Source organism: Anomaloglossus baeobatrachus, chromosome 10 (genome assembly GCF_048569485.1).
Source record: "Anomaloglossus baeobatrachus isolate aAnoBae1 chromosome 10, aAnoBae1.hap1, whole genome shotgun sequence".
Taxonomy (NCBI): Eukaryota; Metazoa; Chordata; class Amphibia; order Anura; family Aromobatidae; genus Anomaloglossus; species Anomaloglossus baeobatrachus.
The window spans coordinates 51,435,631-51,462,136 of NC_134362.1; the positions used below are offsets into that span (position 1 = coordinate 51,435,631).

The 26,506-nt window shown below is 43.5% G+C and overlaps 2 protein-coding genes across 4 annotated transcripts in view; one reads left to right on the plus strand and one right to left on the minus strand.

Annotated features, from left to right (window-relative positions):
- Positions 1 to 26,506, plus strand: part of MACROD1 (mono-ADP ribosylhydrolase 1) — a 1,024,390-nt gene that overhangs the window by 504,457 nt on the left and 493,427 nt on the right. The window lies entirely within an intron of this gene.
- Positions 23,134 to 26,506, minus strand: part of FLRT1 (fibronectin leucine rich transmembrane protein 1) — a 293,497-nt gene continuing 290,124 nt past the window's right edge. For both annotated transcript variants that reach the window (XM_075326646.1, XM_075326647.1), the window contains one exon: positions 23,134 to 26,320. In XM_075326646.1, coding sequence (XP_075182761.1) covers positions 24,224 to 26,257 — 2,034 coding nt within the window. In that variant the 5' untranslated portion in view covers positions 26,258 to 26,320 and the 3' untranslated portion in view covers positions 23,134 to 24,223. The remainder of the gene's footprint in view (positions 26,321 to 26,506) is intronic.

Consider the following 26,506-nt stretch of genomic DNA (forward strand, 5'->3'; position numbering starts at 1 on the left):
CACGGCTCTATATTGATTATTTTTCAACATTATTGCTTAGTGGTCTTCTCTTATAATTGGTGCAATCCAAGTAAATTTAAAGTTTTTAGTTATTTTATCAGTCCGAAAAGGAAAGACTTAAGGCTACTTTACACACTGCGATATCGGTCCCGATATCGCTAGTGTGGGTACCCGCCCCCATCTGTTGCGCGACACTGGCAAATCGCTGCCCGTGTCGCACAACAGCCGTCACACATACATACCTGTCCGGCGACGTCGCTGTGACGGGCGAACCGCCTCCTTTCTAAGGGGGCGGTCCGTGCGGCGTCACAGCGACGTCACTGAACCGCCGCCCAATAGCAGCGGAGGGGCGGAGCTGAGCGGGACGTAACATCCTGCCCACCTCCTTCCTTCCGCATAGCGGCCGGGAGGCAGGTAAGGGGAGCTTCCTCGTTCCTGCGGCGTCACACGCAGCGATGTGTGCTGCCGCAGGAACGAGGAACAACCTCGTTACTGCTGCAGTAACGAGATTTGAGAATGGACCCCCATGTCGCCGATTAGCAATTTTGCACGTTTTTGCAACGATGCAAAATCGCTTATCGGTGTCACACGCAACGGCATCGCTAATGCGGCCGGATGTGCGTCACTAATTCCGTGACCCCAACGACTCCGCATTAGCGATGTCGCAGCGTGTAAAGCCCGCTTTAGGGTGCGTGCCCACGATTAGGGTTCCCAAATTTTTGGATGTAGCATGTTTCAGCTGCGTCCAAAGCGCTGCTTTGTACAGTACAGGTACAGTGGATGCGATTTCTAGAAATCCAATGCCCACTGTGCTTGTTTTTCCCGCACCAAAACTGACCTGCGGTGCGGCTTTTTCGAGGCCGCAGCATGTCAATTGTTTACTGTGGAGTCGCAAGCTTCCTCTGTAGGGAGAACAGAAAAAAGAGAGCAGTGCCCCGAATTCAGATCGTGGGCATGGGCAGCTGTGGTCTCCTGCGGAGAAGCCTCGTGGTTCCGCAGGTCAGGACACAGTGAGTCCTGATTGTGTGGACATACTCTTACAGAATTGCCCTATGGGTATAACTTGGTGAGATGCACAAAGCTTCTAAGATCCTGCATCCCTCGATATAGTCTCAGAATGTTGGGTTTTACTGATCAGTAGAGATGAGCGGACCCTTGAAGGTTCGATTCGGTGGGTTCTGGCGGACCTTAGATAAAGTTCGGTTTGGGACCCGGCATGGAAGTCACTAATTGGGCAGTTCAGGTATCCACCAACATACAGCCAGTCATAAACAGATCACTTTCGGGATCAGATGAGCGGCTTTTTTCCCCTAATTTTTGTTTGGTGCACACTACATCCGATCATGCTGTTGTTACCTCCAGTGTGAGCCGATCAAAGACTGCAAGCGGCTCGCACTGGGCTGAACACAGTGTTGCTCGCGTGACTGGTTAGTATACGTAAAGCACCCGAACTATGTATTTTGGGGGGGGAAGGTAAATTCTGCATACGGTTCGGGTTCACTCATCTCTACTGTTCATCTGAAATCCATCAAGTTCTGTTTAAAGGTCTCCAGAAATGATCATAATGCCCTTATAGATCCCTCCGTGTAGTACTGTGAACATTGAAGGATTTCTTATCCTATCATTATGGCACAGACTGCAGATAAGGACAATTCTGCATATAACGAATGGTCTCCCAGTCTTCCGCCAGAGACCTGTAACTCTGCACGGCTGACATTGAAGACCTGTCAGTCACTGATTGATGTGAGAACACTCCTAGGTTTCCATATCTTGAATTGATTTGTAGGGTCACCTCTCTGCTAAAAATGGGAACTAAAAATGGGTCTTCCGTTTTTGACATGAGCCTATTGCCACTGACTGACCGGATCTCGATCATATAGTATCTTCGGCTCCGGCTCACACGCCATGGAGGAAGATTTTGGAAAGGCTCCTTTAAAATAGTCTAGGGTGGCTATGGGATAATAATTCTAGAAAAAACATTGCAAAATCATCAATGGTTATACTCCAGGAACTGAGCTGGCATTTCTTTTCCTCTTGTCTTTTATTATCCCGGTGGTGTGGTTTATGTAGAGGATGTATCATGTCAATAAATGAGAATGTCTTTAGAGAAGTGAAGGAAAGCAGATCATCTCTGAATCCGGCCCGGTCACACGGTGACTGTGCACAGCGCTGGATTGTCACATGAACTTCTACTTTGTTTTCTCCTCTATAAATCGATCATTCATGTATTCTAAAGACCGAAAAACCATCTAAACATCACATTTGAGCTTCTGTAAAAATGTTCCTCTCTATTGGCCATGAAATGTTGTGGATGGTGGTGGTGGTGATACGGGTCAACACTAGTGATTATTGATGAGCGGGGCACTACCATGCTCGGGTGCTGAGTACTCGAAACGAGCAGGTCGAATGCTTGGACGGACACCACTAGAGAACCTGAGTCTAATAGAAGTCAATGGGAAACTCAAGCATTTTTTTTTCAGAAAACCTTCAGGAATATAGCTCAAATTTCTCATTGACTTCCATTATACTTGTGAACTCGAGTCACACCTGTACGAGCGTCCGACTGCTTGTTTTGAGTAAAGAGCACTCAGGTATCCAGGTATGGTACTGCCTGCTCATCCTTACGAGACCGAGCGCCCAAGCATGGTAGTACCCACTCATTATTATGAGTACCGACCATGGTAGTGTATTATGAGTACCGATTACCCCAGCATGGTACTGCCTGCTGATCATGATGAGTACCGAGTACCAAAGCATGGTAGTGCCTGCTCATCACTAGTTACGAGTACTGAGCACCTGAGCATGGTAGTGCCTACTCATCACTAGTTACAAGTACTGAGCACCCGAGCATGGTAGTGCCCGCTCATCACTAGTTATGAGTACTGAGTACCTGAGCATGGTAGTGCACGCTCATCACTAGTTACGAGTACTGAGCACCCGAGCATGGTAGTGCCCACTCATCACTAGTTACGAGTACTGAGAACCCGAGCATGGTAATACTCGCCCAGAACTATGAGTACTGAGCCCCCAAGGATGCTAGTGCTCACTCATCAGCAGTTACGAGTCCCAAGCAGCTGAGCATGGTAGTGGTCACTCATCATTACGAGTACCGAGCACCTGAGCATGGTAGTGCTCACTCATCATTACGAGTATCGAGCACCTGAGCATGGTAGTGCTTGCTCATCATTACGAGTATCGAGCACCCGAGCATGGTAGTGCTCACTCAACATTACGAGTACCGAGCACCTGAGTATGGTAGTGCTCACTCATCATTACGAGTATCGAGCACCCAAGCATGGTAGTGCCCGCTCATCATTACGAGTATCGAGCACCCGAGCATGGTAGTGCTCACTCATCATTACGAGCACCCGAGCATGGTAGTGCTCACTCATTATTACGAGTATCGAGCACCTGAGCATGGTAGTGCTTGCTCATCATTACGAGTATCGAGCACCCGAGCATGGTAGTGCTCACTCAACATTACGAGTACCGAGCACCTGAGTATGGTAGTGCTCACTCATCATTACGAGTATCGAGCACCCAAGCATGGTAGTGCCCGCTCATCATTACGAGTATCGAGCACCCGAGCATGGTAGTGCTCACTCATCATTACGAGCACCCGAGCATGGTAGTGCTTGCTCATCATTACGAGTATGGAGCACCCGAGCATGGTAGTGCTTGCTCATCATTACGAGCACCAGAGCATGGTAGTGCTTGCTCATCACTAATCAGATAATTTTAACTGCAGTCCCCCTTAATCCAGACAGCCTAAAACATGTCACACAAGCAACAGAAATAAGTTTCTGCTAACAAAAGTGGGCCTCGTGCATCAATAGGGTAGGGGCAGATTCGTACTCCAGGAAAAATGTTCTTAATTTTTTTGCTTTGTGTGACTGCTAACATTTTATACCGGCTGTACAAGCAAGAACCAAAATCTGAAAGGAGGGAAACCTTGACCATGAAAATGTATAAATCTGGAGAAAAGGAACAGGAACCCTGGAGCAGAAGAGAAAATGTTCTTCTGTTATTGATCAATCCCGATCCTTCTGGAAGTGAAGGACGCGGCAGCCGGGATGTTAGCTAGTACTTGTGCATTGGTAATCAGGGCCCTGCTCCTCTTGGCTCTTCGCTGTATACTCTCTATGACTGTCTACAATCCTGCCACATTCTGTAACTGCTCTGTACAAATAGACGTTATCCAATTTAGCCTCCCAGATGCTGGTGTCTTAGAGGTCATAGACTAACAGGTTTAGCTCAGACACAAGCCGGCAGAGATGACAGCGAGCCTGACAGCTGGGATTCCCACATCACTTTACAGTGCAGAGCTACTAACACTCCCATACAATGCGCCTGCCTCCTGCGGGATGCTCCATAATCTTATCTGCAGGCGCCTTCTTACATGATTTGGGGCTGATTCGCTAACAGTGTCTGGAAATGGAAATATGCGCGGATAGAATATAGTAAACGTCACCTTATTTCCATCCATACCTATAGAGATGAGTAGAAGAAGATGACTGTGGTCCGATGTCTTCTCCGGGCCGCACGGCGAGGAGTTAATGTATTCTCCAACCCATTATCTCCCTGACAGGTGACTACAACAGAGGTGAACAGTCACATACGGATAATTGATTTCCAAGGCACGATGACGGCTCAGCATACATGACTGCCTTTCAATAGTGGAGAAGACTAGGCCATATTATCTGTCTTGCCTACACGGCTGTATATACAGTCAGGTCCAGAAATATTTGGACAGTGACACAAGTTTTGTTATTTTAGCTGTTTACAAAAACATGTTCAGAAATACAATTATATATATAATATGGGCTGAAAGTGCACACTCCCAGCTGCAATATGAGAGTTTTCACATCCAAATCGGAGAAAGGGTTTAGGAATCATAGCTCTGTAACGCATAGCCTCCTCTTTTTCAAGGGACCAAAAGTAATTGGACAAGGGACTCTAAGGGCTGCAATTAACTCTGAAGGCGTCTCCCTCGTTAACCTGTAATCAATGAAGTAGTTAAAAGGTCTGGGGTTGATTACAGGTGTGTGGTTTTGCATTTGGAAGCTGTTGCTGTGACCAGACAACATGCGGTCTAAGGAACTCTCAATTGAGGTGAAGCAGAACATCCTGAGGCTGAAAAAAAAGAAAAAATCCATCAGAGAGATAGCAGACAAATCAACAGTCGGGTACATTCTGAGAAAAAAGGAATTGACTGGTGAGCTTGGGAACTCAAAAAGGCCTGGGCGTCCACGGATGACAACAGTGGTGGATGATCGCCGCATACTTTCTTTGGTGAAGAAGAACCCGTTCACAACATCAACTGAAGTCCAGAACACTCTCAGTGAAGTAGGTGTATCTGTCTCTAAGTCAACAGTAAAGAGAAGACTCCATGAAAGTAAATACAAAGGGTTCACATCTAGATGCAAACCATTCATCAATTCCAAAAATAGACAGGCCAGAGTTAAATTTGCTGAAAAACACCTCATGAAGCCAGCTCAGTTCTGTAAAAGTATTCTATGGACAGATGAGACAAAGATCAACCTGTACCAGAATGATGGGAAGAAAAAAGTTTGGAGAAGAAAGGGAACGGCACATGATCCAAGGCACACCACATCCTCTGTAAAACATGGTGGAGGCAACGTGATGGCATGGGCATGCATGGCTTTCAATGGCACTTCGTCACTTGTGTTTATTGATGACATAACAGCAGACAAGAGTAGCCGGATGAATTCTGAAGTGTACCGGGATATACTTTCAGCCCAGATTCAGCCAAATGCCGCAAAGTTGATTGGACGGCGCTTCATAGTACAGATGGACAATGACCCCAAGCATACAGCCAAAGCTACCCAGGAGTTCATGAGTGCAAAAAAGTGGAACATTCTGCAATGGCCAAGTCAATCACCAGATCTTAACCCAATTGAGCATGCATTTCACTTGCTCAAATCCAGACTTAAGACGGAAAGACCCACAAACAAGCAAGACCTGAAGGCTGCGGCTGTAAAGGCCTGGCAAAGCATTAAGAAGGAGGAAACCCAGCGTTTGGTGATGTCCATGGGTTCCAGACTTAAGGCAGTGATTTCCTCCAAAGGATTCGCAACAAAATATTGAAAATAAAAATATTTTGTTTGGGTTTGGTTTATTTGTCCAATTACTTTTGACCTCCTAAAATGTGGAGTGTTTGTAAAGAAATGTGTACAATTCCTACAATTTCTATCAGATATTTTTGTTCAAACCTTCAAATTAAACGTTACAATCTGCACTTGAATTCTGTTGTAGAGGTTTCATTTCAAATCCAATGTGGTGGCATGCAGAGCCCAACTCACGAAAATTGTGTCACTGTCCAAATATTTCTGGACCTAACTGTATATATATATACTCCTTATTATGCATCCGCTGTCTCAATCTGAGATGCCACGAGCAGGTATCATTCAGGAGACACAAAACTACTCAGATGATAGATGATTCTGCTGCAGGTCAGTCAGGGTAGAGCCCCGTTCACATTTGTTTATATTCTATAGGACTTTACAAAATCATATTTAAAGGGAAAATTTTAATGTTAAACAAGCAGGCACCATGTTATAGAACAGGAGGAGCTGAACAGACTGATATATAGTTTTGTAGGAAAAGATTCAGTCTAATTAGTATTTTCGGCACTATATTCTGGCTTCCTATGCTTAGGAGTCAGGTGGGCGGACCTTTTTAATGATTGACAGCCTTAAAGGGAACCTGACACATGGAAAAATGCTATCAACCTGCAGATAGAGGGTTAATCTGCAGGATAATAGCATTCTGAACCTGTCCGATGCATGCACATTGAACCTTGCTTCCAGGAGGAAAATAACTTTAATCCTCCAGGCAGCATTTGGGCTTCAGTCATGGAGGCGGCACCGGCTTGGATTCAGTCACCATTGTGTGTGTGAAGAGCGGCGGTTGTAAAGGGTGCTTTACACGCTGCAACATCGCTAGCGATCTCGTTAGCGATGTGACACGCCAGATCACACATTCGATTTGCCGAGATCGCACATGTGACCGGCGCTACAAAAATGACCTATGTGCGATCTCGGTAAATCTTATCTGCGATGTGGCGTGTCACATCGCTAACGAGATCGCTAGCGATGTTGCAGCGTGTAAAGCACCCTTAACTGTACCCGGCTCTGACTGACAGCCTCTCTGCATTAGAGGAAGCGGTCAGTCAGTGAGGGGGCCGGTTACAGCCGTCACTCTCCATACAAAAAGCAGTGATTGAACTAACACCAGCACCACCTCTATGGCTGAAGCCCGAATGCTACCAGGAGGATTAAAGTTTATTTCCTCTGGGCAGCAGGGTTTAATGTACAGGCGCCGGGCAGGTTCACAAAGCTATAAACCTCCAGATTAACCCTCTATCTGCAGGTTAATATCATTTTTCCATGTCACAGGTTCTCGTTAATGCTAAGCATAGAAAATGCCACGATTCCATAAATATAAGCTATACCAAATATTTTCCCATAACTATATATCATTCTTCTCAGCTCCTCCTGCGCAGTAATATGCTTCCTGCATGTCTAATATGACATAGTCCCTTTAAATAGGATTTTCTAAAATCCTGTGAAACCTCAACAAAGCTTCTAAATGTGAATGGAGCCGTGCCATACTTGCCATATTTTTTTTCTATTTATTTATAAAGACGTACAATGTGTTCTGTTACTGCAAATGGGTGTAAATAAATTATTATAATTAAATAAATGGCCATTTAGAAAAATATTTACCGTAGTTAAAAAATTGAGTTTCTTTGAAGCTTTTTATAATTATAAAATGTTTCCGAATTCCGGAGTGAATTAAAAACGTTTTCCGCCGAGATTCATATAAAACTGTGCACAACACGTGTTTTTTTTGTTTTTTGACCTGATGTGATAAAGATCCTACTTGAGGATTGAAAATGTATTTGTTTTCCCACACAATTTTATTCTATATTCTAATGGGAATAAATAGGTTTTAGTATATCCTGGAATTCAGGAACATTTTTTATTTGAGAGATGTCACAAAAAAAAGACACTTTTATTACAAGGGATTGTCCACAACTTTAACATTGATTACCTATCCTTCAATTTCTGATTGGTGGCAACACCCCGCACAGACGAAGATCCACTGTTCCCAGTAGCAGCCGGAAATGCCCAGTTCCGGAGCTACCCCGTCTTCTGATAGTGGCCAAATCCCGGTACTGCACAGCCACCTCATATTCAAATTAATAGGGGGCGAATGTGCAGTACCCGGTCACGGCCACTATTTTGTCAACGGAGCTGCCTTATCTTCTGATAGTGGCCAGATACTGCACATCCGCCTCCCATTCAAATCAATAGAGGGTGGATTGACGACCTATCCTTAGGATCGGTCATCAATTTCTGATCGGTGGGAGTGCAACACCCCGCACAGACGCCGATCCACTGTGCCCAGTGGCAGCCGTAAATGCTCAGTTCCGGAGCTGCTCTGTCTTCTGATAGTGGCCAAAGCCCGGTACTGCACATCCACCTCCCATTCAAATCAATAGCGGGTGGATGTGCAGTACCTGGCCACTATTCCATCAACGGAGCTGCCTTGTCTTCTGCTAATGGCCAGGTACTGCACATCCGTCTCCCATTCAAATCAATAGCGGGTGGATGTGCAGTACCTGGACACTATTCCGTCAACGGAGCTGCCTTGTCTTCTGATAGTGGCCACAGCCAGGTACTGCACATCCGCCTCCCATTCAAATCAATAGGGGGCGGATGTGCAGTACCCGGCCACTATTCCGTCAATGGAGCTGCCTTGTCTTCTGCTAGTGGTCAAGTATTGCACATCCGTCTCCCATTCAAATCAATAGGGTATGGATGTGCAGTACCCAGCCATGGCCACTGTTTCATCAACGGAGTTGCCCTGTCTTCTGATAGAGGCCAGGTACCGCACATCATCCTCCCATTCAAATTAATAGGGTGAGGATGTGCAGTACCCGGCCGCACCCACTGTTCCGTCAAATAGTGCTGTGCAGGTCCATAACTGGGCAGTTCCCGCCGTAGCCGACACCGAGAACAGGTGATCGCCGGGGGTGCCGGGTGTCGATCCCCCACCAAACAGACTTCCTAAGGATGAGCAATCAATGTTAAAGTTGTGGACAACCCCTTTAACTTTTAATCCCATTATTACGATGTCTACAAGAGGTGGCCCGGCACAGACTTGGCAGCTGTCGTCTTACGTACTATGCCTTCATGCATTACTCATAATGTGAGCACATTCCGACCATACAATACTATTCGAGGAGTGCCCCGTCCTACCTCCATCCCTAGCTTTCTATACATAAAATTGTTGATTCAATAAAACATGGCAGCCTCCCTTCTATAATTTTGCAAGTAATAATGAAAGTTGGGAAAATGTCCTCGGCTGCGGCTCACTGACCTCCCCAAATATTCAAAATGTTTTTTGACAATCGGGACATTAAATGTTACTGAAAAGTTATATTGTGAGTCGTGGTGTTTAATCTGGCGGTAATTGCATTATGGAGTTTGTTTTAACACAAGTTGGTACTGCTCAGGGGACCCCTGATTATCCGACTACCTAAATAACTGGATTACTGTCACATGTCATCATGTTAACTGGAATAACTAATGTGTTCTTAAGTAGATGATAACAGGCTTATCCCTTCTGGGAAGAGCCGCGTAATATGGTTATAGACAGAGTATTCCTGGAAATGTTTCCTTGGGGAGTATGTCAGCCCCGTCCACCGATCTGAAGATTGTTTAAACCTATACTATAGTCTTGGGACTGCTGCTCTCATCATCTTAGCGTCTCTCTGTCCCTTTCTTTTCTTTGTCACTACTTATACCTATATTGTATCGGTGTATAAACTGGCTACGGCTTAACTAACCGCATGATGGCAGCCAAACGAGTATCTGACCATTCCCGGTATTACTAGCTCGAAGACCATCAAATCCAGTATGAGTGGGAGAGGAACCGATCAAATGTTAGGAGGACAGATGGAAAATGGATTCAGGATGTCCAAAGTATATGTGGACATGACTGTACGGCACTAAAGCTTCCCAGCCAGAGCGGAACGTTTGGTCTTTGTGCCGTGGGAACACATCGTTCTGATATGTCCATCCAAATAAATGCAGATTTGTCGTCTCAGCTATTTGGCACCGAGGCTAAACAGGCCGTGGTTATTACAGAGCACATGTCTCAATTTTGTACACCTTGCAACATTTTTTTTTTTAAGAAACCTCATAATTTGCGAATGTGAAGAATACATTTTTGTATTTTAGCATAGACTAAACTGAAAAGATCCAGCCTGCAATTTATAATCTGTGTGTAAACTGTCCATAACACTAGAAGTCCCAGAGAGGGGTCATTTGACATTTCTACCATTGAAACCCTATGGAGCTCGAAATTCCTGGGACTTTTAGTGTTAAAGGGAATGTGTCAGCAGGTTTTTACTAAGTAATCTGAGAGCACCATAATGTAGGGGCTGGGACCCTGACTCCAGCGATGTTTCAGTTACTGGGCTGTGTGTTGTTGTTTCAATAAAATCTGTGTTTTATTAGCAGGAGATTATCAGTACATGACTAAGGGAATAGTACCATCTAGTCATGCTGCTCTGTTTAACTCCGCCCACACCAGATTAGCAATGCAGTGTACACTGAAAGCCACCAATCAGTGGATTGGGTGAAGTTATACACAGCTCAGCATTTTGTTGCTCTGCTAGATCTGCAGCAGTGAAAATAAACCTTGTAATTAGCAAGATTTGCTAATGTTGAGAATATATTTTGTATTTTAGCATAGACTAAACTGAAAAGATCCAGCCAGCAACTTATAATTTGTGTGTAAACTGTCCTTAAAGGGAATCTGTCAGCAGGTTTTTGCTATGTAATCTAAGAACAGCATAATGTAGGGGCTTATAACTGGATTCCAGCAATGTTTCAGTTATTGGGCTGTGTTGTTGTTTCAATAAAATCCGTGTTTTATTAGCAGGAGATTATCACTATTGGACTAGGTGATTAGTCAGCCTGCTCTGTATAACCCTGCCCTCAACAGTGATTAGTAATGCACAGTGTACACAAAAAGGCACCAATCAGTGGTGTGGGCGGGGTTATACAGAGCAAGGTGACTAATCACTTAGTCCTGTAGTGATAATCTCCTGCTAATAAAACACTGATTTTATTGCAACAGCAACACACAGCCAAGTAACTGAAACATAGCTGGAATTAGGGTCTCAGCAGTTCAGTCCTCAGCTAGATGTCCAGTAGAAAAAAACAGGGATTTCATCACAACTGCTGCACCCAGTAAACTGATACATCGTTGGAATAAGGGTCTCGCCCTACTATCAACCTGGATACATATTGTCTTAAGATTTTGGCTTATCTAGTGCTATATTCCAACGGAGTTAACTAGAGAAGAAGATGCTCAGTGGTTAGCACTGCAGTCTTGCAGCGCTGGGGTCCTGGGTTCAAATCCCCCCAAGGACACCATCTGCAAGGAGTTTGTATGTTCTCCCCTTGTTTGCGTTCGTTTCCTCCGGGGTCTCCGGTTTCCTCCCACACTCCAAAGACATACAGATAGGGAATTTAGATTGTGAGCCCCAATGGGGACAGTGTTCCTGATGTATGTAAAGCGCTGCGGAATATTTTAGCGCTATATAAAAATAGATTTTACTTAAGCTGGGAAAATTCCTCTATATTCAGGGCTCCAGTCATATGATACTATTGATGAACGTAGTCAATGCACCTTAATACAAATATATGGGAAAAAAAATTGTATGCAATTTTATTGTGAAAGTCGATGGCCACTGTGGATGGTCGATGGCCACTGTGGATGGTCGATAGCCACTATATAGGCTTTCAGTGGAGTACATCTGGGACATATGTCGCGTGGTGTGCACCTAACCTTACAGACTATTTTCTCAGGCTGGCAGGGTGATATTAATGGTTACATGACGGGGCTCAGCTGCTTTTCATCGAGGACCCATGTGTGCATTGTACTATTCAAATGAAGCAGATTAATATTTGTAGTTTTGATTGAATTATAACTAAATTAATGCAAAAGTGCTGTTCTGCCGTCTGTACCGAGGCCTCTACGGCTACAATACTTTTATATTTATGTGTCTTTTCACCTTTCCTGACAATAAGAACGGCCGAAGAAAACATTAAAGTCAGAATGTAATAATGAGATTCAGTAAAGAAAAATAAAATCAGATTTGTATTTCTGTATCCGAGATATTTCGGCAGGAATAATTTGATAATTTCCCGTATGTAATATTGACCTTGTAACCTGCTATCGGGGTAACCTGCTCCCGTACGTGTGGACTAGAGATCAGCAATCTCCATCCCCGCGCCCGTCTGCTTTTCTTATCAAAGCTAAGAGAGCGGGGGAAAATGTAATGGAAAATAAATGGTATTTTAATGGTAATGGCTTCCCCCAGCTCATTTTTATAATCTACGGTCTGTAAATGAGGACTATATAAATGTAAAGTGGGCATACACATAATATACCAGAATAGCTAACTCTCCAACTCCTGCATAAACACATGTGCCTGGATTGACAGAGTTTATAACTAGAGGAATAAGCAGCTGCCAGTCTCCTGTCCATGCTTATCTAAGGATTGGGCATGCTCAAATATAACATGTCCACTCATTGTTAATCTTAAAGGGAACCTGTCACCTACTCACCTGTAGGGTGGTCCGATACGTTCTGATACGTTCTGATTGGGGGTATCCTCCTGATGCACGTTCCGCCTTAATTGCTTTCTCAAGGGGAAGTGCACACACTTCCCCTTAAGAAAGCAATTAAGGCGAAACGCTCTGAAATCTGACATTAAGAAGAACCTATCACCTATTCACGTGTGGGGCCGTCTGATACATTCTGGTCTGATACGCGTCGCTGGTTTCGGGTCTGACACACACTTCCCCTTGAGAAAGCAATTAAGGTGAAACGCTCTGAAATCTGACATTAAGAAGAACCTGTCACCTACTCATGTGTGGGGCCGTCCGATACATTCTGGTCTGATGCGCGTCGCTGGTCTCCGGTCTGACACACACTTCCCCTTGAGAAAGCAATTAAGGCGAAACACTCTGAAATCTGACATTAAGGAGAACCTATCACCCACTCATGTGTGGGGCCATCCGATACATTCCGGTCTGATGAGCGTCGCTAGTCTCGGGTCTGACACCTCCTCTATCCTTGCGATAGCCATCCTCCTTGCTTTATGTGAATGACGTGTTCTACGTCATCCACATAATGTCCTCCATTCTGCTCCTGCGCACGCACACCTCTCTCTGTCATTGAGGGCAGAGCAAAAAATTGTAGTGTGCATGCGTGGGAGTTCTTTGATCTTTCCTGCACCTGTGCATTACAGTACTTCGCTCTGCGCTCAGCATGGCAAACAGAAGTGCGCAGTGCAGGAGAGCAACAGAGGACACTGTGTAGATGACATAGGACGCGTCATCCACACAAAGCAGGAAGGACAGCAATTGCAAAGATTAAGGAAGTGCTGTGTCAAGATCAGTGACGCCCATCGGACCGGATCGCACCGCCCCACAGATGATTTGATGACAGGTTCCCTTAAATGTCAGAATTAAGAGCGTTTCACCTTAATTGCTTTCTCAAGGGGAAGTGTATATGCTTCCTCTTGAGAAAGCAATTAAGGCGAAACTTGCATCAAGAGGATATCCCTACGCGTGTCTAATTACAGGTAAGCTATGCACCTTATCTAGGCACCGTTGGGCTCACTACATGTAAAATGTATTAGCTGGTTAGTGGTCTATACTCCTTTATTAGTGGCTAGCACTTAGACACTTCATTTCTAAACAACTCTTTTTCATTATGGTACATGTTTTGTATCCCAGTGCTTGACGTCTGTTACTTTCTTACACTTATATTAGGGATTTTTCCTCCCCCCCTTTTTTTTTTTTTTTATTTATTTCCTCCTTTTTTGATCAATAATTGTATATATTTGTCTGTGCTATTTTTTAATTCGCTTTAAATAAATATTTTTGTTTTATCTAATTAATGGACTATTTTTTTACCTCCACTTTCTTTGATGCTACATATTTAAAGGAGTATTCCACAATTTATTAGGGAGAAACAGAACCACTTTGCATTTAAGATTCTGACCTGGTTTTTAATATTTTTGTGCTACATTAATTTTTGGTTATTATTAACGCAAATTTCCTGCAGATTAACCCTTCATCTACAGGTAAATAGCATTTTCTGGGGTGACATGATCTCTTTAAAGCCAGCTAGCAGCATACAATAGTCAAGTGCTTATTTAGGTGTCACCTTTCCCTGCTCCATACACATTAATGCTCGGCTCAGCCGGACGTCTACGTGTCTTTAAAAAGGATGGAGAAAGCCACTGCCAAATTCCTGTGGCGGTGTCTTATCTGAAGATTAAAAAATAAGGCTTTAATATTCAAACAGACCATAGACAATGTTAGACGTCAGATGATTCCACCGATGCCATAGGGATCAGTCAACTTTAGGCCAATGTTTAGTTTGGGGGGGAGGTGTTGCCTGTAAAGCCCACTTCTTTTCTACAAAGGTAACTCAAAATGCTCTGAAAAAGTCGGACATCCTTCTAATAAACGTACACAATGGTCTGGAATAAGTCTTTAAATGATCTAAATCTATTACTATTAAATGAGGCGCAATAAATGATTATTCTCGCACAGTTGGCAAACCTTTATGGGAGTCATTAATGCCCTATGCATTTTTTAGAATTTTTTTTACTGGCCCTATAATTTACAGTTTTCATTTATTACTAATTAATGCCATTCATTAACTGTGTGAGTTACCTTCTTTAGAGCATCTATACAATATGCCAGGTTTGTGCCGCACGACCGTGGTGGAAAATTAACAAAATGACAAATTTGGATGCGTGGATAACTCCCTAGTACCATAAATGATAAAGATCCCCGGAATCTTCTAAGATTTAGAACACATTTTATTTAACAGATGTTAGTTTGTTGCCCTTGGCAAAAAAATAAAAATAAAAATAAAGAGTGTCATTGTGTACAATATAGGAGACCCAGATTCTTCTCTAGTGCATTCGTAGGCATTATGGTGGATGCCCACGTTCCGGACATGCTGCGTCCTGGACACAGTGTATCTTGTCCTGCGGGGCCACGAGTGTTCTCTGCAGGAGACCGCAGCGGCCCGTGCCCACAATTTATACATGCCGAGTTCTGGACGCAGCGTATCTTCTGTTGCAGAGATGCGAGTGTTCTCCGCAGGAGACCGCATCCGCTCTTGTCCACAATCCGGATATGCTGCGTCCTGGACACAGTGTATCCTGTCCTGTGGGGGTGCGAGTGTTTTCCGCAGGAGACCACAGTGGCCCATGCCCACGATCCGGACATGCTTTGTCTTGGACACAGTGTATCCTGTCCTGCGGGGCCACGAGTGTTCTCTGCAGGAGACTGCAGCGGCCCGTGCCCACAATCCAGACATGTTGCATCCTAGACACATTGTATCCTGTCCTGCGGGGCTGCAAGTGATCTCCGCAGGAGACTGCAGTGGCTTGTGCACACAATCCGGATATGCTGTGTCCTGGACACATTGTATCCTGTCCTGCGGGGCGCGAGTGTTTTCCGTAGGAGACCACAGTGGCCCATGCCCACGATCCGGACATGCTTTGTCCTGGACACAGTGTATCCTGTCCTGTGGGGCCACAAGTCTTCTCTGCAGGAGACCGCAGCGGCAGTGTGCACAATCCGCACATGCCGAGTCCTAGGCACAGCGTGTCTCCTCTTGCGGAGATGTGAGAGTTCTCCGCAGGAGACCGCAGTGACCCATGCCCACAATTTGGACATGCTTTGTCCTGGACACAGTGTATCCTGTCCTGTGGGGCTGTGAGTGATCTCTGCAGGAGACTGTAGCGGCCCGTGCCCACAATCCGCACATGCTGTGTCCTGGACACAGTGTATCCTGTCCTGCAGGGCCGCGAGTGTTCTCTGCAGGAGACTGTAGCGGCCCATGCCCACGATCTGGACATGCTGCGTCCTGGACATAGTCTCTCCAGTCCTGCGGGCCCGCAAGTGTTCTCCACAGGAGACCACAGTGGCCTGTGCCCACAATCAGGGTTTGGGCAGCTGCTGACTTTCGCTCTGTTCTCCCCCACTCTTGTCTCCACAGCATAAACTGACATACTGTGGCTCGGGAAGCTGGTCCATTTACGCTGCAGGAAAAACAAGCACAGTGGCCAGGAGATTTCTATAAATCCCATGCACTGTGCTTGTCCTGTACAACACAGCGTTTCAGTCCAAAATGCTGTGACCCTGATCATGGGCACACAGCCTTACCGTTCGATAAAGGCTAAAGCCATTGGGGGGGGCTTACAAGAGGTCTCCAGTATATGAGACCCCCTCTATTATGGAGAAAGAGAACAAATTAGCAATTAAATTATTTAATAATGTATATTACATAATTTAAACAAATGGAAAGTGACAGGTTCTCTTTAATTTCTGCTCAGGGTTTCTAAAACGAATAGTCGTTATACAACATGTAACTAATGGGAATAGAAAAGACTTAGTTCCCCTGTTCCTTATATACTGCCCATTCATTCCCAGTTGGTACGTCTTGATGAATACTCCTACACGCAATGAATACAGATTGGCTATTTTCTAATCATGTGTCTGGTGTAAATATCACTTCATGTGTGATTTGATCCAAATCCTTGAAAACGAAGAAATAAATTGCAACCTTTGATAACCCGCAATCCTGTAAAGTTTCATGCATTTTTCATGATCGCCTCTCATTTGCCGATGAGTGTGACATACACGTGCTCGAATGCCGGATAATCAAGGAAAATGTCACAAGACATACATCTCCACATTTGCACCGCTAATAAACGTCTTTTGTTCTTGCACATGCAGATTTTATATGGCGACTTCTTTCTTTCTGCTTCTGCCTTCTCTAAATACCAAATCTGCCTTTCCACAAGAGCCACTTTCTGCGTCTGTCCCCTCTGCGGATACACTAGCGGTGCTGGATATATCATATAACGTCATTCTCTCCCGCTACCGGTGCCACAATGAAAGCGCTTGTCATTTCTATGCATATGGTGATGTGTGCCTGTTACTGCGGCCCCGCGGATCAGCTGTCATTGTAATGTCACCCCATCACACATTACTATTTATAGTCTTTATAGAAAACCTGTCCCTTGCCGTGTTAAACGCCGCCGTTCTCCTGAAGCGGACGTTGTTTTTCTTTTGTTTCTGAGCCTTTCTGTTCTTGAGATATAGTCCCTACTTTAATATCTAAAAATCTAGTCTTTTTTAGCCAAGTAGGCGTGGTCTTCCGCTGTTCTCCATGGGAATCTTGTTCAAGAGTATGCTCAGGAATGGAGATGAGCAGGAGCAAAAGAAAAACAACACCCCATTCAGAAGAAGAGCGGTATTTGCATCTGGTAAAAAAATACATATTTATGGCACGCCTTAAGTCCTCTTTATAATGCTAAATAACCCCTTTAACACTAGAACTACTGGACTCGTGACACCTATATAGAAATACATAGTGCAAAGTAGTCAAAATGACTACCTCAGTAGTTCTAGTGTTAAAGTTCGGGTTGCCAGTAGATGACACTAAAGAAAGTTTTACAGCAGGATCCATATTGTTAAAAGGAATGTGTCAGCAGGTTTTTATGTAATCTGAGAGCAACATAATGTAGGGACAGAGACCCTGATTCCAGAGATGTCCAGAGATTGCTCAACACATTGCTGTAGTTTCAATACAATCAGTGTTTTATCAGCAGGAGATTATCAATAGAGAACTAGATGTCTTGTGCACGCCAATTTGGCTAATTCGTGTAACCCCACCCCCACCACTGATTGACAGCATTTGTATACAGGAGGTTGCTAATCAGTGGTGTGCACGAGGTTATACACAGCTCAGCATTCTGAGCACTGCTACATCTACAACAGAGAAAACATTGATTTTATCAAAACTGCACGAAGCAGTCCAGTAAATGACACATCACTGGAATCAGGGTCTAAGCCCCTACACCATGCTGCTCTCAGATTACATAGTAAAAAAAAATATCTGCTGACAGATTCCCTTTAATACAGCCCCCCCTAGTGGTGTCTGAAAGTACACACATTTTTAGAACTCGGTAACAAAAAAGAGAATAACAATGATATACAGATATCTTAAGAAGTTAGGTATTCATTCACCCCTTGCCTCTGAACTGCTACATATATACCCAGTATCCCTCCTACACCGCAGTGCCACACCTATCTGTATTGCATGGTTTTTTCCTACCTAAACCAGTACTAGGCTCAACTATGTCCCTATGCATCCGGCCATTTTCAGCATTAATGGCTGTGATCTACCATGTTTCCCAGAAAATAAGACTTAACTCGAAAATAAGCCCTAGCAGGATTTTTCAGTCTTTTTGGAGTATGCTTATAATATGAAGCCCTACTCCAAAAATAATCCCTAGTTGTGCTTTATCATAGTAATAGTATCCTGAGATAGGGCTTGTGCAGCCCTTTTAGGATATGTATCTGTTATTGCTGGACATTTATAGTTGTGTGCCCGCTATTAATGCAAAATGAATATTCGCCCTTTTCCCCGCCCACCCCTGGGTGCTGGTGTCAGTAATTCAGTCAGACTGCTGTATTCCTCACCCAATGATCACATCGCAACACTCGGACTGGCCGGTGGCCCTTCTGACCCGAGTCTGTCAACATGTATTTCTATACAGCTGTCACTCTTGGGTCAGAAGAGCCGCCGGCCAATCTAAGGCCGCTTTCACACTGCGTTCCTCTACCCGTTCAGTGGTGTTGTTGAGGCTTCTGTCCGAATACCCCGCAAACCTAGATTTGGACGTTAGCACTGACGGGGCCATCAACTATAATGGTGCAGACGGAGTCACCGTGGGCTCTGTCATGCACCATTTTTGGGAGTTTATGCTTACTGGAGGCGGACACCCAGACGCAGTCTACTACATCTGGGTGTCCATCTCCAATAGGCCTATACGCCCGAACATCGTGCACGACAGGGCACAAGGTGACTTCATCTGCACCATAATACTTTGTAACCCTGTCGGCCCATACACTGAATCCCATCTTGCGGGGGATTCGGACGAAAGTCCTGACGGGACCACTGAACTGAGAGAGGAAGGCAGTGTGAAAGCACCCTGTGACTGACCGGTGGCTCTCCTGACCTAAGCATGACAGGTGTATAGAAAGACATATTGACGCACTCAGGTCAGAAGGGCCATCGGCCAGTCTGAGGATTGCGACGCGGTCGTCACGAGAGGAATACAGTAGTCTGACTGCATTACTGACACCAGCACCGAGGGGTGAGCGGGGAAATGGGTGAATATTAATTTTGCCTTAATTGTGGGCACACAACTATAAATGTCCAGCAATAACAGTTACATATCCTAAAAGGGCTGCACAAGCCCTATCTCAGGGCTATTACTATGATGAACCACAACTGGGGCTTATTTCTGGAGTAGGGCTTCATATTATAAGCATACTCCAAATGTGTGAATGGTGAATATTCATTTTGCATCAATAGGTGACTCAATCACAGACGCCAATAAAAAAAAAATATAAGACATCCAATAAATATAAGCCCTAGTGCATCTTTTCAAGCCAAAAATACTATAAGACCCGGTCTTATTTTTGGGGAAACACGGCGGTTAATAGCTAGGATGTCACACACATATACAGTAGCTCTGTAGTGACAGTAAACAGTGCCATCCCGTCTCATTAGGAATAAACCAAAAAAGAAAATCAATAAATGTGATGGCGTCATACGGTACTAAAAACAGTGTATACAGGAGTGCTAGCCGGGTCGGGTGGGCATTGTGGCTGGTGGTGGGGGCTGGCGACTGCAGCCGAATATTTCCTATTCTATCCCTACTGGAACTGTACTTACCAGGGGAAATGTCATCTAATTATTATATATGAGAACGCTTTTCTGATAAGAACAACACATAATAAAATATCTGCCAACACATTGCGCTTCATCTGTGAGATTACACATTGTCATCAGTCCCTTCCCACCCCCCTTTCTCCTGTTAGAACTGTGAGAAATCTGCATTACCCTCCCAAATATATTTCCTCCCATCGTTTTTCTGCTGTTTTCCACTTTCACATTTCAGCTCCCTTCCACATGTTGCAGATAGAGTTTTCTCTAGCGGAAGAGAACTGCAAATTGCTTGTTAATATAAAGCCGGCAGCAAACAAAGACAAATCAGCGAGAGAAGAAAATGAATGCTCGGAATAAGACAAGTAGCAGCGCTGCGGCTCGCTCGTGCTGGCTTTTTCCAGTAATACATGGGGTCAGCTTACTGACGACTTTTATGACAAATACAGGATTAGATGCATTGGATTACGGTCCCGGGAACGCAGAACAGAAACATATGGGACAGCAAAATCCGAAAACCATGCCTTAAAAAAGGGGGGGCTCAAGGTTACACAAATAGGCTGCTTTTTCCAAAAACAGAGGGTTGGTCTGATATTACAGGTATTGTATAAGTAAAATTGTATTGTTGTTTGTTTGTTTTTTGTTACTATCCTTATCCCCTTTTTTTTTTTTTTACATTAATATAACCGCTGCAGCCAATCACTGACCAGGCTAGTGACTGGCTGCAGTAGTCACATGGATGTGTGGCATATGATTTCTAAAGCACAGAAAACAAAGAGTGTCAGGGTCCATTGGAGCAAAAGAAAATGTAACAGATCAGCATTGTATTTTTGTTACTATCTTTGTCCTTTTTATTTTTTGTTGTTTTTTTACATTAATATAACCGCTGCAGCTAATCAATGATCACGAGACTGACCAGGCTAGTGATTGGCTGTAGTAGTCACATGGATGTGCGGCATATGATTTCTAAAGCACAGTAAACAAAGACTGTCAAGGTCCCATGGAGCAGAGGAAATGTAACACATCAGCATTGTATTTTTTTTACTATCATTGTCCGTTTTTTTTTTTTTTTGTTTTTTTTTTACATTAATATAATTGCTACAGCCAATCACTGACCACGAGACTGATGAGGCCAGTGATTGGCTGTAGTAGTCACATGCATGTTTGGCATATGATCACTAAAGTAAAGTAAACAAAGACTGTCAGGGTCCGCTGGAGCAGGAGAAAATAATAGATCAGAATTGTATTTTTGTTACTATCCTTGCCCTTTTTGTTTGTTTGTTTGTTTACATTCCTATAACCGCTGCAGCCAATCGCTGATCATGAGACTGATAAGGCCAGTGATTGGCTTCAGTAGTCACATGGATGTGTGGCATATGATCGCTAAAGTAAAGTAAACAAAGACTGTCAAAGTCCACTGGTTTGTGGAAAATGTAACAGATCAGCATTGTATTTTTGCTTGTCTGTTGTTTTGTTACTATCCTTGTTCTTTTTTTTTTTTTTTTTTTTTTTTTACATTCCTATAACTGCTGCAGCCAATCACTGACCATGAGACTGATGAGGCCAGTGATTGGCTGCAGTAATCACATGGATGTGTGGCATATGATCGTTAAAGCACAGTAAACAAAGACAAAGATCAGCATTGTACTTTTTTTTTGTTTGTTTTTTGTTACTATCCCTGTCCTTTTTTTTTTGACAATTACTATAACCGCTGCAGCCAATCATTGAACATTAGACAAATGAGGCCAGTAATTGGCTGCAGTAGTCACATGGATGTGTGGCATATAATAACTAAAGCACAGTAAACAAAGACGGTCAGGGTCCACTGGAGCGGGGGAAAATGTAACAGATCAGTATTGTATTTTTGTTTTTGTTACTATCCTTGCTCTTTTTTTTGTTTGTTTGTTTACATTCCTATAACCGCTGCAGCCAATCACTGACCATGAGATGATGAGGCTAGTGATTGGCTGCAGTAGTCACATGAATGTGTGGCATATGACCGCTAAAGTAAAGTAAACAAAGACTGTCAGAGTCCACTGGTTTGGGGAAAATGTTACAGATCAGCATTGGATTTTTGCTTGTTTTTTTGTTTTGTTACTATCCTTGTTCTTTTTTTTTTTACATTCCTATAACTGCTGCAGCCAATCACTGACCATGAGATGATGAAGCCAGTGATTGGTAGAGTAATCACATGGATATGTGGCATATGATCGCTAACGCACAGTAAACAAAGACAAAGATCAGTGTTGTATTTTTTTGTTTGCTTGTTTTTTGTTACTATCCCTGTCCTTTTTTTTACATTCCAATAACTGCTGCAGCCAATCACTGACCATGAGACTGATGAGGCCAGTGATTGGCTGCAGTAGTCACATGGATATGTGGCATATGATCACTAAAGCACAGTAAACAGAGACTGTCATGGTCCTTTAGAGCGGGGGAAAATGTAAAAGATCAGCATTGTATTTTTGTTTTTGTTACTATCCTTGCCCTTTTTTGTTTACATTCCTATAACTGCTGCAGCCAATCACTGATCATGAGACTGATGAGGCCAGTGATTGGCTGCAGTAGTCACATGGATATGTGGCATATGATCACTAAAGCACAGTAAACAGAGACCGTCATGGTCCTTTGGAGCGGGGGAAAATGTAACAGATCAGCAATGCATTTTTGTTTGTTTTTGTTACTATCCTTGCCCTTTTTTGTTTACATTCCTATAAATGCTGCAGCCAATCACTGACCATGAGACTGATGAGGCCAGTGATTGGCTGCAGCAATCACATGGATATGTGGCAGATGATCGCTAAAGCACAGTAAACAAATACAGAGATCAAAGTTGTAATTTTTTGTTTGTTTTTTAGTTACTATCCTTGTCCTTTTCTTTTTTTAGTTACTGGACAATCTCTTTAAGGAGTCTGTGGTTATCATATATGACATAACGAGCATGCCTTGAACATAATGTTATAAAATATCGGTACATTGCTATAAGGCACCTTCCTACCGTATCTACCTGCAATGGTTTTTTTTTTAGCCGGATGCCACCTATAGAATTTTATTGGCCTTATGGCTGCAAAGGGAAGGGTCCGAAATATTGCATTTCTTATATAAAATATATAAAAATGCCAAATATTTTACCACCAACCTCTACCTAGAAAATACAATTAATCCTATGAATTAACATTCGATATTATGCGACCGTATCAAACGTAACATACAGACCGTATACAGCCCTATGCAATCTGTATTGACCATACATCATTTCTATCAACGCCCATTGCTTTTACTTAAAAAAAAATCTGATCATTTTACCAAGTAGAACAGAAAATGATAACATTTCTGAAATATACCTGTCTCTTTTCAGGATTGATGAGAGGGGCCAGCAGTATATATTGTAGATGAGGCTGTCATTCTGTGCCTAATTAACCAACACCATCATTCTTGCGGTCAGGTAGTGGAGTGTAAGATACATTTGGGATACTGAACACGTATATATATATATATATATATTACCATCACACGCTACAGATATCTGCTGAAGGATCTGAGTGTCAGTAAGGGTTTCCACAGAGACTGAATAGAAAAAAAATGTCTATTGTATAGAAAGTCTATCGTAGGCAACGTTTCAATTGTTCTCTAGTTTTTTATCATTCGGTTCAAAATTATTTTTTTTTTTTTGGGTGGGTGGGGGAATGAATGCAAGCTCAATATAAATCTGTGAAAACACATTTGCAGTTAGAAAAAAAAGATTTTTTTTTTTCCTCTGTACAATTAGTTGCTTTCTTATTTTGCCACTGGATAAAATAAAATGTAAAAAAAACCAAAACATAAAGAGGGTAAAAAAAACAAAGAAAAAAACTTGCAGAGAAAAAACAAAAAAAATGGAATATTCATATGAAATGTAAAACAGATATTCATTGCACCGTGTCGTCATTTTCACCCTGAATTTAACAAAAGGTAAAAAGAAAGAGGAACCGTCAAGTTATATCGTAAATTGTATCCAAGTGCTCGAATCTCTCTAAATTTATTTCCTTGTTCTAAAATGGTTTAAACTTCTGTAATAAAGTAAGTGAGTTCTCCCGCGCCCCTTCCAGTTTGCAGGATATGGACTGCGGCGGGTCTCGTCTTTTTTTTTATTCTTCATTATGCTCAGGTTTTGATACGAATATTGGTATTTTTTCCATTCCTACAAATGATCCCGTACAGTCTTATTTGTATCATAACTTAATTTACTTATATTTCTAATTCTTTCTCCTATACTTCTTAGGAATCATGTGGGCACCAGGAGAACCAGAGATTTTACTATGGGTAGGAAGCTGGTCAGTCCAAAAAATATAATAATAATGGTTCATCATGTATATGAGTAGTCTGTGTCAGGAATACCACCATCTCTGTACCCCCTGTGAGTGCCATAACCTATCGTGTGGGTACTTTTGTAAAGACTGGTACCATTGGATGGGAATATGGTATGAATCACATACTCCTCCTTGGCTCGGTGAGGGTTTATCGGTAGCATTTGGAGCCCTGGTCCTCTGATCTCCAATATAGAGTTATCTTTCTTGGTGCCAGACTCAATATAATCGTCTTTCTTTCGGCTTCCCCGACTGCAAGCTCTTTCACGGGTTAGTAATTGACCAGCTCGATGGACATACCAACAGATTGATGCTAAGATGAGAAAAAGGAAGACAAGTGTGACAGCCCCACCAATAATGCCCGCCAAGGGTAAGCCAGCTAAAGGATCGGCATTTTGTTCTCGGTTAAGCGTAGTAGTTGGGCCGTAGACATCCCCCGTCTCTGCCTTGGCACATACGGGTGGCTCATCTGTAAGATACGTGTTCCCGGTTTCCATTGCCACCATGCAGATAATATAGGTCGATCTAGGCTCCAGGGCAGTTAACAAATAATCTGTCTTGTCTCCTTGCACCAAGGTTTCTGTTATAGAGCCAACAGCTGGGCTATGACCTAGTCTCAACCAGCTCAGACGGAAAGAACTGGCCAAAACAGAGGACTTCCACGTGATTCGAATACTGTCAGCTGTCAATGGTTTGACACTAATCACCAAAGACTTTGTCCCAGCTCCGTTTTCCATAGGGTAATCCAAATTGGAATCTGGTAGTCGAAGACCTGGCCTTTTAGACTTTAGGGTAAACAGCGATCCTTGAGGAGGGGTAGTGATTGAAGGGCTTGCTGGAGTTGCTCGTGCAGATGCTACATTACTCTGGGGACCTCCCTCAAAACATTCATCCATTTCATGAGTGATGTCTTTGATGGCCATGCCCCTAACTTTCTCAGGGCCCTGACACATTAAGCCACGGACATTGACGATAGTGGCTCTGGCTTTCACCCAGTCCCGAAGCCAAATAAGATTGCAACCACAAAACCAGGGATTATTCCTGAGAAGGAGTTGGCTCAGGTTCTCTAGGTCATCAAAAAGGCCACGAGGGAGTGCAGTAAGGTTGTTGTTGGACAGATCCAGTCTCTGTAGTTGCCTCATCTTGGACAGTGTATTATAAGGAATATGCGTGATGGCATTATCCTGTAAATATAGCTTCTGTAGATGAGCACTTGGTAGATTCACAGGAGGGGCAGCCAATGAATTTCTTACCAGTGACAGCTCAGTCAAATTTTGGAGACGACTAAATGTGTCATCTGCAATGCGTTGATTTGCCAGGAGATTGCCATCAAGCACTAACCTCCGCAAACTGTTGAGTCCCTTGAAAGCATGAAGAGGAATGGTAGAAATGCGATTATCATCCAATCTTAGCTCTTCCAAAGTATGGGGCAAACCGTTGGGAATGCTGCTGAGATGGTTGCGCGAAAGGAAAAGTAGGCGAAGTTGACGACTATCTAAGAAGGCATCATCTTCAATGCTGACAGTAGACACAGAATTGTCGTCTAGGTGAAGCTTCTCTATCAGTGGTATACGGGAGAGTGCATCCCGAGTCACACTGCGTATGTTGTTATCTTGGAGGTGAAGTTCTCTAAGCGAACGGGGGAGGTTGAGAGGGAATTCGTCTAGGTCATTCTCGTACAAATAGATGACTCTAACATTGGTTTTAGTTTTCAGCTCTGGTGGAACTCCAGCATTATTGATCTGATTGTTCTGGAGGTAGAGGGTGGTTGCATCATCTGGGATCTCGGCTGGGATAGAAGTCAGACCTCGGTCATTACAGTAGATGAAACCATTGTCACAGCGACATACGTAGGGACAATTGGTGCTATCTATTACTTCTGTCAAAAATGCAATAAGTCCGTAACACAAAAATAGCCAATCGCGTAAGTCCAAAGTAGCTGTAGTCATTGCAACCGTGGTAGCCGTTGCAGTCGTCGTGGCCGCTGCCGAAGCGGCTGCCGCGGTGGTGGTGGTGGTTGTTGTGACCGTCATGTTGTTGCGTAGTCTTCCAAATCACAACAGTCTTGGAAAGTTCTGATGAATTTGGATAAATTCCTGGAAAAGAGAAGAAAACAAAAACAATTAGGAGCACTGTAAAGTAAAAAATTCCCATCACTACTGTTAACTGCACTCTTAAAAGGGTTGTCAACTTTAGTAGTAAAAAACAACAAACTGTCCTTTAGTAACCTGTTGCAGGTTCAGCGTTTAGTCTCCACCGCAACTCTCAATGTCTGTTTATTA